The sequence below is a fragment of the Netta rufina genome, assembly GCF_964035555.1.
Source record: "Netta rufina genome assembly, chromosome: 8".
NCBI lineage: Eukaryota > Metazoa > Chordata > Aves > Anseriformes > Anatidae > Netta > Netta rufina.
The window spans coordinates 131,841-147,188 of NC_140131.1; the positions used below are offsets into that span (position 1 = coordinate 131,841).

Here is a 15,348-nt window from a genome sequence, read left to right on the forward strand (position 1 = left end):
GGATCTGTGAAGCAGTAATGGAGGAGGAGAAAGTAGAAGACAGGCTCAAACATGGCAAATAAGTGAAGTCATCTGTACTGCTGCCAATAGAGTGGTAGAAATATCGAAGTGAAGATATATGAAGGCAGTACCTGCAGTGTTTTGAGATCCCAGCACTAGATTATGCTACCATTATCAACAAGTAGTTCAAAGTAAAAAGGATGATGTTAGAAGCTGATAAAAAGCTTTTTTTTTGCTTATCTTGTTATAGCTTACGTGACGTTTTCTTTCTTTCATAGGGCTATTGGCTATATAATGTCTACATTGTTCTACCCAATTGTCACCTTCATACTCATTGCAATTTGCATTTCCTACTGGGCTGTGACAGCTGTGTATCCTTCTGTCTGTATACATCTCTGGAGAACAGTCTTCTGCTCTGCAAGAAAAAAATCATTCTCTGTGATATCACCTTAACCAAACCCATGTCAACAGGGCTATTTGGTCACTTAGCACGTGCTCCACTGATGCAGGATTGTTCCTCACTGCACATTTGGGACTGATGTACAAATCAGACAGTAGACTTAATTTCATTAAAAAGAACTGGACTAAAATTCTTGCCAAGGCATAGAGGATCATGCAAGGCCTTAGTACACTACATAAGGTGTATGTAGTGTACTACAGGTGAAAAAAAGGTGAAAAAAAGCCCTCAGCAAAGAGGAAATATGGCCATTAATGTGCTGCGTGCTCTATAGGCCCAATGTTAATGGTCTCTTAGCTGGGGAGGCTGCTGGTGTTTTTTGTTCAGAAAAGTATAGGAAAGGAATGAGAATATATAATGCATTTAGTCCTCTCTAAACTGCAGAACAGCAATAACTGTTTGCTCCTGGAACAGCAAGGGTTTGGCAAGAAATCAGAGAGGGAGAAAATTGCTTTTTTAAAACATTTTTTTTCTTCTTTCACGTGCTAAGAATGCCAGATTTTGCTGTTCAGGACAATGTTAATTTATTCTTCTGCTCTGTGTCTACTTCCACAAAAGTATGAACCATCAAAGACACACTGTATAATCTGCCTTACCATAAGTAGGTGTGCAAGAGAGATTAACACAACCTTCAAGGTTATTCTCCTTGCCCATTCTGGCCAGGAATTATCATAGTTCAGGATTGGAGTTTGCCTTAGTTCTCTGAGTAATGAGAATATTGCATCATACCTGTCAGCCCTTCATGTACATATCTGCACAGCAAAAGCAATTTTTCTGTTATCTGCACATATTCTTTAGAGCTAGTGGTTCCCCACTTCAGAGTCTTAAGTTGCTCAAAGCCTACAGTTGTGTGATTCCTCCTTAAAACATTTAATTAAGGTTTTTAGCTACATCAGGAGAACCTGTGTATAAAGTAATGGCTAATCAAACACTGTGCAAGTATGCAAACCTGACTTGTGACCCAGAGGTAAGTGTAACTAATATTTACTTTTATTTATTTATTTATTATTTATAATAAATGTTATACTAATTGCATTTCTTAATTCCTATTAGATGCAATGCTAGTAGAAAACATGCTTATTTTAAATAATGTTTCCTCATGTTAAATCTGCAAATAGTTCTTCAGGTTAACACTTCTTTGTTCAAAGCAATTTACAGATATAAACTATTTTTTCTTCTAAACTGTCTCATGAGACAGGTAGGTATTAATAGTTTACAGGGTGAGGGAGGGAGACACAGAAAAACAGATTTTTTTGATAGGTGTTCTCAAATTTGCGAGGCTTCTATTTCATTGTCCTTTGTTCATTTTAATTCAAATGTGGTAATTTACCAAGATGCAGATTTTCAAATGAATAGTATATATATTTTTTAAGCTGAACAGGTTTTCCTTAATGAAACTGAAGCATATTAGGGCCACAAAGATGATCCTAGGGCTGGAACACCTCTTCTATGTAGAAAGACTGAGAGAGCTGGGTGTGTTCAGCATGGAGAAGTGAAGGGTCCAGGCACACCTTTTTGTGACCGTTCAGTACTTAAAGGGGTCTTAGGAAGAGGGTGGAGAAGAACTCTTTACTTGGGTAGATAATGATAGGACAAGGGGGAATGGTCTTAAACTAAAAGAGAATAGATACAGATTAGACATTTGGAGGAAATTCTTCACTGTAAGGGTAGTGAGGCACTGGCACAGGTTGCCAAGAGAAGTTGTGGATGCCCCATCCTTGGAGGTGTTCAATGCCAGGTTGGATGAGACCTTGGCCAACCCGATATAGTGGGTGGCATACCTGCCTATGGCAGGGGAGGCTGGAGTTAGATGATCTTTAAGATCCTTTCCAACCCAAGCCATTCTGTGATTCTATGCTGCTATATTCTATGATTCTATATTTGTCTTAAAAGTAGATTTCTGAAATTCATGTTCCATTTTTGTTGGTTTCAGACGTGGTGAACAGGTCTGTTTGCTAACTCCTTAGTTTAAAGTTAAGCACCTGAATAAGACATTAATATAACCCCCTAAATATGTAAACAGGTTGCATACTGTTGGAGTGCAGTGTTGAATAAGCTAATGAAACATCAAACAGAATTATGTGATTTTTATTAAGTCACTAAATTTCAGAGACTTTCTACATGGAATTTGTTGCTTATCATTCTGGTTTCTGTTTTTCTTTCCATACAGACTTTTAACACAACCAACGTTACCAAATTATGTCCAGGTGCTCAGTGTACTTTTGCATTTTATGGAGGAGAAAGTCTGTATCATAAGTACATCTTCATCTTTCAGTTAGCTAATGCCTTTGTTTTTCTCTGGCTGGTAAACTTTGCAATTGCACTGGGTCAGTGTACCCTTGCTGGTGCCTTTGCCTCTTATTACTGGGCCTCTCGAAAACCAGCTGATATTCCACTGTGGCCACTCTTCTCTTCCTTTGGACGGGCAATAAGGTAAGACCATGAAGCTGGATGTAATCCTTGTTATGTGTTCAACAAGTGCTGTTTTTACAATTTGGTAAGCCAAATGGAGAATATCAAATGAAAATGTTTAGTCAGGAAAATGTAATTTCTAGGGGAATACCAAATCCATTAGCCCAGTAGAGGCAAGGCAGCTGCAGCTTGATGTCCCTCAGTTCAACCAGTTACAAGGCAGAGCAGGTATTCCCAGTAGGTGCAGACACCCAGACACATGTATACAACAAATATATACACAGCTGACCATGCAAATCAGCAGACTTGCACACAGAGCACTTGCACAAGCAGCACTAGCCCCAGTAACTTCATCCTGTTCCCTTCTGATCAGGACTCCTGACTGTTGAGGATGATGGTCTGTTAGTATATGTAATTCCCACTAATGGACTTCTATCCAATTGTATATATATATATATATAATATAAGGTGCATATACCACCAGTAGCCTGGCTCAGACACTTGAGCTATCCAGTAGCTGGCTCCTGGATCCCCTAATTCCCAAGTTGCTGGCAGCTGTCTATGTGACCCTGAGGCCCATGGCCCCACTCCAGTTGCTGTTACAGACTCCATCCTTCACGGACAGACACAAAGATACACAGACACAGAAACACACACACCCCTCTCTGTAACCCCCAGACATTATGGTCTCTCTGGAAGTTGTCTGGGACTCCTGGTTCCTCCTGTAGTCAGCCTCTCCAGGTGACTTTCTCTTAGAGACAGACACACAAACAGGTCTCAGTTAACATGCAGACCCAATGGTCTCTCCAGCAGTTGACCAGGACCCTCAGGTACCTTTGGCAGCCAACTCCTCCTGTGGTCTCACCTTTAGAGAGACACAAACATACTTAGCTCCCAAGCTACTTAAGCTACTCACTTGCTAATCAACCTTAATATCCACTAGCAATCACACTCACATACTATTACTTGCTTCAGGTGCTGGCATCACAGCTCCACTGGCCCTCTGATGTGTGGTCTGTGTCAAGCTGCTTGCACTTAAAAATCCATCCCCACACACATCCACACAGAAAAGAGTCCCTCACCCATGAAAACAGAAATGCGATTTAATAAGGTGGGTCAGACTGTGCTGATCAGGTGCAGTGCATGGCCACAGAAGGTGTACTAATGTGTAGCTGTTTACATGCAACATTTTATCCCCTTATTCCTCATTTTTTCCCACATTTATTCCTCCTCAAATTACAATGATTCCCCTCTTAACCTGCCTTTGATTCCTCCCCTAAATATCCCATAGTAAGTCTTGTGCTATCCCAAAATCTTCTAATTCTCTTCCCCTGTATCCCATAATTTGTCCAATATCCCTAGTCATTAACACTGCCCAGTCCAAAAAGTGCTCAAAGAATTCAATTCCATTGATTCATCTTGATGGTTTTCACATCTCGGCCATGGGGCTGATGGCTCTTCTGGGACAGGCCGTCTTTTGAGTGCATCGTTTGGGTTCCCCCACCTGACATTGTGCCCCTGTGCTTGTGGAGATGAGCCTTTCATGGGACAGTCCATCTCCTGTGATTGGCATGGGAGGAGCAAGGCAGTGCATTATTCAGGCTGCACACTCCACTATTTTTGCTGTGCTCCCCCCTCTCCATGCCCTAACCTAATGGTCATTAGAGGCCAGCAGGACCAGGGAGGATCATCCCCCTGTACTCTGCCCTGGTGAGACCACATCTCAAGTACTGTGTTCAGTTTTGGGCCCCTCACTACACGAAGGACATCAAGACCCTGGAATGTGTCCAGATAAGGGCTATGAAGCTGGTGAAGGGCCTGGGACACAAGTCTTATGAGGAGTACCTGAGGGAACTGGAGTTGTTTAGTTTGGAGAAGAAGAGGCTCAGGGGTGACATTATTGCTTTCTACAATTCCCTGAAAAAAAGTTGTGGGGAGCTGGGGATCAGCCTCTTCTCGCAGGTAACTAGTGATAGGACTGGAGGGAATGGCCTCAAGGTGCACTAAGGGAGGTTTAGGTTGGAAATTAGGAGACATTTCTCCTCAGAAAGAGTAGTCGGGCAAGAGTAGTTGGAATGCGTTGCCCAGGGAGGTGGTGGAGTCACTGTCCCTGGGGGGGTGTTCAAGGAAAGGTTGGACATGGTGCTTAGGGAAATGGTTTAGTGGGTGACATTGGTAGTAGGGTGATGGTTGGACCAGACGATCTTGAAGGTCTTTTCCAACCTTAATGATTCTATGATTATTAAACATTTGGTGCTTCCTGTCAACCTAAAGAAGGATGGCCTGATTCATGAAGTGCCTAGTTTACTAATAGCAATTAAGGAATAAACACTTTTAAAACATAGGTATAAGATTTACATAGTCATAATAATCTTTTGATACGTAAAGCCTATCTTGACATTATGAGATAATTGATTCACAATCTACCTTATAATTAGGCTCCTATAGTTATCTGCCATGGATACTCTGTCCAGTCTAGGATTGACTTTATTCTAGAATAGTTTATTTTCCAAAACTGCTCAAAGGGATTGAGTAAAAGTGAACAAATTGTAGTGATCTAAGTTGCACCACATGCTCTAAGCAACCTGAGATAAAGGAGTCATTACTACTTTGGCAGAGGAGTTGGACCCGATGATCTCTGGAGGTCCCTTCCAATCCCTACAATTCCGTGATTTTGTGATTACAGCTTAGCACAGGCTTTGTACTTACCTTTTCAGCTGATAGCTTGTGATGGTAGGGAATGTTTAGCAATGTCATTGTGATTAAGACATAAAGTATAACTAGAGGCAACTGCCGTGATGTCCTGGTTTCAGTTAGAACAGAATTAATTTTCTTCCTAGTAGCTGGTGGAATGCTGTGTTTTGGCTTAAGATGAGAAGAGTGCTGATAACACCCCGATGTTTTAATTGTTGCAGAGCAGTGCTTATACTAAACCAAGGACATCTCAGCTTCTTGCTCTGTCCTGCCAACAGGCAGGCTGGGGGTGCAGGAAGAGCTGGGAGGGGACAGACCCAGGACAGGTGACCCAAACTAGCCAAAGGGGTATTCCATACCATCTGACGTCATGCTAAACAATATATAGGGGTGGCTAGCTGGGGGAGGGGGCCGGACTGCTCGGGGTTAGGCTGGGCATCGGTCAGCAGGTGGTGAGCAATTGCATTGTGCATCACTTGTTTGTACATATTATTATTAGTAGTACTATTATCATCATTGTATTACTATTATTATTATTATTGTTATTATTATTTTCCTGTCTTATTAAACTGTCTTTATCTTAATTCACGGGCTTCACTTTCCATTTCTCTCCCCCGTCCCAGAGAGGGAGGGGGGAGGGTGAGCGAACGGCTGCGTGGTGTTTAGCTGCCAGCCGGGTTAAGCCACGACACGTGAATACAAGCCATTAAATAGCATTTAATTTGTTTCAGATACCATACAGGTTCACTGGCATTTGGAGCCTTAATTCTTGCAGTTGTCCAGCTTATTAGAGTAATACTGGAATACCTGGATCACAAACTGAAAGGTGAGATTTATGAATCTGCTCTAGCTTATTAAGAACTCCTTTTGTAAATGATTTCATGACTTTACCAAGATGTTATCTGAGCAATTAAAAGAGATAAATTCCACATTAGCACTAGCCATTTTAGTTCAATTCAAAATCAATGAATGTGTGCTGATTTACTCAAATTGAGTAAATTGGGAGTTTAATGCAGAATTCATTCAGGACATGAATATGACCTAACTGAAAGCTAGTGAGCTAAACAGGTTAGGAAAGAGAGTCCATAGAAGAAAGAAAATATTAGAACATAGAAGAAAAGAAATATTTCTGGTTTTGCCATAATGTAAGAATTTCTTCTGAATAGATTTCTTTGTTCTGAAGGCTGTTTGTGAATTCTATGATGTACTCTCTCCTTTTTTCAGGTACACAGAACTCCTTCACTAGATTTCTACTCTGCTGCCTCAAATGCTGTTTCTGGTGTTTGGAAAAATTCTTAAAATTTATAAACAGAAATGCCTACATCATGGTATGTGTTGTCTTTGCATGTGGTCTCCCCTGTCTGGGATGGCAGAATAACCTAGTTACTTCTAGTTGTTCAACAGCCAGCAGTACTAGAATATGCTGAATAAATAATGGCATTTATAGGCGTTTTCAGGAAATGCATGTGGTACTACCATGAAAAAGTAAGATTTTTTTTCCTTCTTCTAAGCTCAGCCTTTTCTTGACTGTCTTTTTCCATACTCCATACCTCACAAAGTAAGTGGAAAAGGATGGCATAACTGGTTAACATCCTCTCTGAATCAGTGGGTGAAATCCTGATTTCAACAAGAATGTTATCTTGTTTTTTATTGGATGTTGGACACTTCTTTGTGGTGGCAGGATTTGAATAAGGAAGTCAGAAGGCACGTGGTATCTGTATTTGCTCCTGGAAGTCAAAAGCACAAATTCTACTAGCAGCAGCAGTGATGTTACTCTGAAATAACCCTTGTTATTTCAGATTCCTGAAGACAAATTCCAGATTTTCACCTAAATAGACATACACAGATTTAACCCTAGGATGTTCTGACCTGAAACAATTTAAGTGATTGAAAATGACAGTCACAGATGTTATCTCAAAGGAAGTGGCAGTAATGAATCTATTATAAACCACTGTTCTAATAAAAGATATTTCAAATTAATGCTGTCTTGAAGAAGAAGTATTCTTTTTGAGTATCTTTTTTACAGTCGGCAAACTGACTGTACTAGAACCAGAAGAAGTTTTCTAGAATATCTTACCCTTGTGGACACTATTCCAGAAAGGAAAAATGTTTTTGTTCCTGTATAGCTTTAGCTGCTGTGCTTTATGCTGATGTAAATCTACTGACTTTGATACTGGTGTTGCTGATTTATTCTCAAGAACAGAGTCAGGTTTAAGTCAATATCTAAATGGGTCAACTCACTTTTGCTCTACAAGCACCTGTTCCTTTCCGCTGGCTATAAATCTTACATGGGTAACTAGCTAAGTGAGAAGAATCACTCAGCAAGTAGCATTTTTACTCTGCTTGGAAAACTAAGTACTGAATCTGCTGCCTGCAAGATCACAAGGGGTAGCATGCTCACAAACAGGTGATTTGGAGGGAAAAGATGGATGATACTCTGTTGCAGCTTGATGGGAAGCATCGATAGATAGCAGGTGATTGGGGGATTGTTCCTTTATGTTCATCTGAGTGTTCCATGGCCACAGATTAAAAAGAAGTATGCATTACATGTAACATGATTCTTAAATACAAAGAGGTATTCTGATTATTTAAAACACTTAACAACTACTATTGTTTTGCAGATTGCCATATATGGTAAAAACTTCTGCACCTCAGCAAAGGAGGCATTCTTTCTGCTCATGCGAAATGTGGTGAGGTAAGGGGCCATCTCTCAGTCCTTGGAAATGTCAGGATTCTCTGTATTGCATGCTGAAGACACAGCCTACTTCCTCTCCCAACCCTACTCCAATTATTAATGTAAGCTGGTTCTGTCCCATGACACGACCATCACTTCTAAAAGCCAGTGTGTAAGAGCAAGCTCTCTGGCACAGTAACCTTTACAAAGTTGATCTAATACAGCAGTTTTGTTTTGATTGCTTGTTTAAAATCCTAAGCACCCAATAGATTGTAATAGTGTCTCCAAGGAACTAATGGAGTCGCTGAGAGGAGATCTATGGGTATACAGCAATGCAATACTCATAATCTGTTGTTTGTGTTTCTTGAGTGTTTGTCCACTTGCTTTCTCTCAAAAAGGAAAACTGAAAGATCAAAGTCTATAGATTGTTCCAGAAAGCCTGGGGTGTTAAAATGTGGCAAGAAAGAAGAGGGACTCAAAAACAGTGTATTTAACATAACCAGATCTTCCCTGATGCTGGGAACTCCCCAGGTCTGTTTCCCCACTACCAAGACTGCTGCCAAACTCCCTGTTCTCACCAGTACTTGTTCTTGGCTGTTCCTGTAATACAGTGGGATCAAAAAAGAATGGGAGAAGAACTTGGGAGCAGGCCATATTGATGTCGTAGCAGACAATCTAAGCAAGAGTCACAGTAAAACAGGTTAGGTAGTTTATTTAGTGAAGAACTGGGAGGAGGAGAGGAATGGAAGGGGATGCTGAAAGACAGCAAAATGGAAACAATGCTTAAGAAAAAGGAGGAAAGGATTGGAGATGTGAGAATTGAGTACATATCAGAACAGTGCTGGCCACATTGTGTAGTGCTTGTGCAATATGAAAGAGAAGCTGCATTTGTTTCCTCTCAGAACCACTGCTTCACTGTCCCTTGTGCTTCTGCTCTAATCAGTAAAAGCAACAACTAAAATATAGGGATATAATTTTATGGTTTTGAATAGAAATTTTTTTATCTTGTGTATTTTGCTTCTATTGTTGAACTCTGACAGGCTAATTATGATTTGTTCTTTTTAATAGTTACAATGTTTATTTTTCACGGTAGTCAGTACTGTATACTGCAATCTGCATAGCATTCAGTGTAGTCATGAGACTGAGTATGCAAAGCTCATTTTCCATTCCATTATTTACCTAAAGTTTCTGGTAAGACAGGCTGGCAGGATTTCAGGCAGAAACTCCCTGCTGTTGCTTTCAGTGAAGGCTGCAGATTTACTGTCAATTTTTCTGTCTTCCTCCATTCATTCATCTGTGACTGTCCCTCTGCTTTGCAGCCTCCTACCTTCAGTGTTGTACCATATCTTAAGATAGTTCTGTAGATTTGGCATGATCTGGAGTGATGAAATGTGGCCAGATGGGACCAAGTGAAAAGAGGACATACCAGCAATCTACACAAAAATTGCTTTTTGTTATGGCGTGTACTTTGCCTCTTCTGGGCTGGTTTATCTGTGACCCAAAAGAAAGATTGAAATAAAGATACATTTTTATTTTTATTTTTATTTTTATTTTTATTTTTATTTTATCATCAAGAGCAATGAACAGTTTCCAAGTACTGTGGCAGTGTTGCTGCATTAAGGCCTAATTCAACAAAAGGCTCAGTGTTTTTTTTTGCCTCACAGCATTAGGTTATAACAAAGTCCATATCAGTGTTGCTCTTCTGCATTGTTATCCTATCAGTCTGTTAAATCAGCAGTAAACAGCTTCTTGGCCACATTTTGTCAATTACCCATAGTTGTAAGGAAAAAGAATACAAATGTCCGGTTTGTGATGGTTATATATCATTTGTCTTTTGCTAAACAGAGTCGCAGTTCTGGACAAAGTCACAGACTTTCTTTTATTCCTGGGGAAAATTCTCGTTGCTGGTGGTGTAGGTAAGCTAATAATTTTTTTTCCAAATTGTATGTTCTTATTTTCTGCTACCTACAAGTATGCCTCCCATATTCATATATGCTTAGTTAACAGTTGGAGGTTCTCCTTGGTCTGACTATTTGGGAAGCTGTTCCCATATCCAAAGATTTGCAAGATTGAACTGAAACAAATATATTTTTTCCCATTTTTTTCTCTGTATGGTCATAATAATATCAATTAGATGAAGAGGGTAGGATTAGATTACATATACGGAGGAAATTCTTTACTATGAGGGTGGTGAGGCACTGGGACAAGTAGCCCAGAGAAGTTGTGGATACCCCTTCTGTGGAAGTGTTCAAGGCCAGGCTGGATGGGGCTTTGAGCAATCTTGTTTAGTGGGAGGGTTTTAGTGTCCCTGCCCATGGCAGGGATGTTGGAACTAGAAGATCTTTAAAGTCCCTTCCAACCCAAACCATTCTATGATTCTGTGATTTCTGTAATTGCTTTTACTGTGTTTGCATGGGTTAGTAGCACAAGGACTTCTGCAGACAAAGCATCATAGCTGGATCAAATCAAATTCACATCCAGTAAGTCAGTCATAATCTGTTCTCCCTCCGTGAGAACTGAGCAAACTTGCACATGACATTCAGCTGGTACCAGACAGCACACATACAAGAGGAGATGGTACAGATCTGCAAGAGATGGGCCTGAAGCTCTGCTGTATAAAAGTCCATTCAAAAGAATGTCCAAGCTATAGGAATGAAATAGAATATTTCTAACATCTTCATAGAGTTTTCTTTGTTACCACAAAATATCAAAAAACATGTTTTGAAAATTTTGAAAATTGCTATGATAAAAAATAGATTTTTAAAAAATTTAAGCACTTTCAGAAATTCAAGTTGGCAGTATTTAATTACAGCTTTTCTAAAGTGTGACAGCAGTTTCAAAATATTGTTACACTAATATACATATTTTGTATTCTGTATACTTTAAAAAATAACTAATGAATGATATTTTTACTAGAAATGGAAAATTAATGCCAGGACCACATCTTTTTTTTTTTTTTTTTGTCATTACTGTTGTGTGACTTTCAAGATGGGGCAGCAAATTTGATTCGAAACATATTTTCTGAAATGCTAGCCATAAAATACTGAAATTCATTCATGTCTTCTTTCTCTTTAAGATGTAGTGGATTTAAATCTTTTTGTCTGTTTCTGTTTTAAATGCATTGTTCTCTTCTAAATTTATTATTCTGTTTATCAATAGCATTGTCATTTCTCTTTTTAATCTGAAATAGTTAAGTATTTCTTCAAGCAATGAAATCTAAAGCAGCAGGAATTTGCTCTCTTTCTTCCTTATTTTAGAAAAATCCACCTGGTGGTCTTAGTTATTATTCCATTCTATCGTCTTTTTCATCATTATTTATTAAATCCAGTAGAACGATGAAATAAACCAATTGATTAAAGTCATTTTGGGCCCATGGATATCTTTACAGTAATTGATTCATTTACATCTATCTCTCTCCTGTTCAGAATACAGATCCAGGAGATAGTATGGAGGAATAAATTGTTTACAAGCTCTTGTAAAAACCAGCCTTGGATCTACTGTCTGTTGTTTTTTTCTCATCCATTCTTTAGCTGTTAGAAAATCAGAGTAGCCCTAGGAATCACTAACCTTTTGTGCTTCTTGCAGGTGTTCTTGCATTCTTTTTCTTCACACAGAGAATACCAATCTTTGCACAGGAAGCACCAGCATTAAATTACTACTGGGTACCATTGTTGGTAAGACAACTGTCTAATCCTCTGAACACTGCAGGCAACCTGAGGTGCTCAGACGAGACAGGGCATGTTCTGGTAACAGCTCCTGTCATGCTCTCAGTGACATACTACCCACTGAAGTGAGGAGTGAACTGCTATACTCTACTCCTCTGGGTCCTTCAGGCAGAAGTATCACTGCAATGACTCTGCACCTTCAGAGAAATTAGTTTTCACATCTGCTTTGCTCAGACTTTCCAGATAGCAAAGGCTGGTGGTGAGGCACCAATGACAGGGGGGGATTATAATGAAAAAGGTCTGTGATGTGTGTCTTTCTCCTTGTAGCCCTCACAGACTCTGGAACAACTCCAGGATGAGTCATTCTTTAGAATAATATCTTGAAGGAGTTCAGAATGTTCTTGGCATATAATTTCTGTTGGAGTTGAAATGGCTCCAATTTGGCAGCTGAAAAACTGGTGGCTACTGCATGTTAGGATACAGCGTCTTGAACCTGTAATACCTTTTCACATCAGTAGTAACATCTGATAGAATTATGGAGCTGCAATTAATTCTACCAAAATTTGCTTAGCAGACTAGGCTTCTAATTTGTCTTAATACTGCCATATTGATGACAAACTAACATTTGGGGTTTTATTGTGCTTTGTTTTTTTTTTTGTAGACTGTCATTATTGGCTCCTACCTTGTTGCACACGGGTTCTTCAGCGTCTATGCAATGTGTGTCGATACGCTTTTCCTCTGCTTTTGTAAGTACTGAGTTTTGTTTCACTAATATCTGAAAGCATTCTGTGGCACTCTCAAAGGGACTACTGTTCAATTTTTCCAGTCAGAGAATACTAAAATCACAGAATCACAGAATCATCTTAAAAGAAATCAGTTGATCTCAAATTAGGATGTAATTATAAGAAGAGGATATACTTCTTACAGAACACATTCCATTTTCTAGACTTAGAGGATTAAAGAAATAAACATACTAATTTATGTGATGAAAGTCATTCTGGTAGGTCCAAGTGAAAGTTACGTGACAGTGACTGTTCTCACAACTGACAAATTATTACGTACTAAGGGAATACTGAAATAGTAACAGTCTTATCATATCCACAGCGATCACTGAGGTAAAATAAACATGATAACACTGATTCTCCTCTTACAGTAGCATATATTCCTCTGAATCATAACCATATTTAAACACTCACCTTCTTAACTCTGCTTCTCTAGGAACTAAAGTTAGGATAAATTCTGGAGATACCGGGGTGTCAATCACAGGAACAAAATCAGTCAGAAACATTTTTTTGGCATCCTAATATGCAGCTTTACCGCTATAAATAGAAAGAATAGCCTACTGTAGAGTATCTGTATTTCACTTCTTACCTCTCTGAAAATTTAGAAGTGTTCCCACCAAACAAAGCAAGGAATCATGATGATTTTTTCTAGTCTATAAGGTGGTTACATCAATTGCAAGGCAAGTGAGAAATCTGGACACGTGTGTTCATGTATTGCCATCTGTGCAGGATACTGACAATTATACTTAGGTGTTAAGAATAAAGATACAAATGGATTATGTTTGAGTGCTACAATGGCACCTGAGTCTCAGTCTTGACTTCTGTAGAGTTGTAGTAATGGCTGCATTTTCTGAAGGAATCAGAGCCAAATAATTCAGTCACATTGTTGATTTCACATCAATAGGTAGCTAAGCACCACTCCAATGGAGGACAGAGACAGGGGTGGAAAATATGATGAAAAAATATGATGAAAAGAAACTAATAAAATATGATGAAAAAAGCTAATGGGTTGAGGTAAGGACAGGGAGATCACTCACCAAGTACCGTCACAGGCAAAAACAGACTTGACTTGTGAAAGATGGAGTATATCATCACTTAATAACAGAGCAGAGCAGTAAGAATTAAAAGTGAAATAAAAGCATCTTCCTCCACCCCTCTCCTTCTTCCCTGGCTCAGCTTCACTATTCATTCTTCTACCTCTTCCCCCCAGGTGGTGCAGGAGAATGGGGAATGGGGATTGTGGTCAGGCTGAAATAATACTTTGTCATATACTGAACTGTCAAGGTGACTCTCTTCCCAGGCTCCAATGTGGAGTCCCTCCCATGGGATGCCAGCCTTCCCAAACTGATCCTGCATGGGCTTCCTACAAACAGCAGCTCTTCAAGAACTGCTCCAATATGGATCTATACTACAGGGTCCATCATTCAGGAGCAAACTGCTCCAACACAGCTCCCATGAGACCATCTGCTCCTATGTTGGCTCTCGCTGGGCCACAGCCTCCTTCAGACCAGATCCATTTGCTCCATCGTGAGTTCCTCCATGGGCTGCAGTGTGGAGATCTGCTCCGCCATGCACTGAAACAGGTTGCCCACAGAATCTGTGGATGCCTAGTCCCTGAAGTTGTTCAAGGTCAGGTTGAATGGGTCTCTGGGCAACCTGATCCAGTGGGTGGCATCCCTGCCCATGGCAGGGAGGGGTTGAAACTAGATGATCTTTAAGGTCCTTTAAAAAATAAAAAGGTCCCTTAAAAGTAGTTATGTGCCCATCTCATTATTTTAATTTCATATTCTGTTTTACTTCCCATGCTTCCGTTTTGTACTGGACAGTAGGAAATCCTATATGATATTGTGCACTCACGGCATCAGATTTTCAAACGAATTTCATCTTAATGAAGAAGGGTCCAATTTTAAAAAGTGCTTAAATCCAAGTTTCCCTTTAGGACAAAATGTCAGGCTGCTTTAGGAAAACTGGCCACCAGTGTGTAAATATGAGTGTTCCTGAAAATTTCCACTTATAATGCCAAAACAAAGAAATGGAGAATAAAAAGGATATATTGCTGTAATTTTAAAATGGTTAAATGTGTGTGTCTTTGCTTTGTGTAAAATAAATTCTGGCTTGAGAAAACAGAATTTTTTGGTGTCCTTCAGCAATTTAACGCTACAACTAAATTGCCTTGAGATTTTTTTTTAAATGTTGGTTCTTTTGCTGTCTCCCTTCAACTCTCTCTCTCTCTTGTGTGTGTGTTTGCATTTGTTTGCACTGCTGTTTGCTGCTTTGGCTGCTTTTGCTGTGTAAATTCAGGTGAAGACCTGGAAAGAAATGATGGATCTACAGCAAAACCCTACTTCATGTCAGCTAGCCTTCACCGAATTCTAGGGAAGAAGGAACTGAGCCCTAAGAAGGCAGTAGGATAACATACAGTAAACCTCAACATCAAAACAGTATCAATTTTAATCAAAATATGTATAAAAGGCACAAGTAAAAACAGTACATGATGCTTCTGGTTAATGGGTGATTCTTTTTTCCTTTTGCTTACATCTAAAAAAAAATCAGCAACATTGGTAATATTTAACTAATTTAAACACTTAAGCTTGTGAAACAAGGCCACGTTTTAGTTTATAGAGTGCCTATGAAAAGGAAAATGTAAATTTGAAGCTTTTCTAA

General features: G+C 39.5%; 1 protein-coding gene across 1 annotated transcript in view; it reads left to right on the plus strand.

Annotated features, from left to right (window-relative positions):
- SLC44A5 (solute carrier family 44 member 5) overlaps nt 1-15,119 on the plus strand; it is an 85,719-nt gene extending 70,600 nt beyond the window's left edge. The window contains exons 13-22 of the mRNA XM_084291088.1: nt 279-371; nt 1,337-1,424; nt 2,628-2,890; nt 6,295-6,389; nt 6,788-6,891; nt 8,185-8,258; nt 10,083-10,153; nt 11,823-11,911; nt 12,564-12,648; nt 14,986-15,119. Coding sequence (XP_084147214.1) covers nt 279-371; nt 1,337-1,424; nt 2,628-2,890; nt 6,295-6,389; nt 6,788-6,891; nt 8,185-8,258; nt 10,083-10,153; nt 11,823-11,911; nt 12,564-12,648; nt 14,986-15,098 — 1,075 coding nt within the window. The 3' untranslated portion in view covers nt 15,099-15,119. The remainder of the gene's footprint in view (nt 1-278; nt 372-1,336; nt 1,425-2,627; nt 2,891-6,294; nt 6,390-6,787; nt 6,892-8,184; nt 8,259-10,082; nt 10,154-11,822; nt 11,912-12,563; nt 12,649-14,985) is intronic.
- Nucleotides 15,120-15,348: the final 229 nt, after the last annotated feature.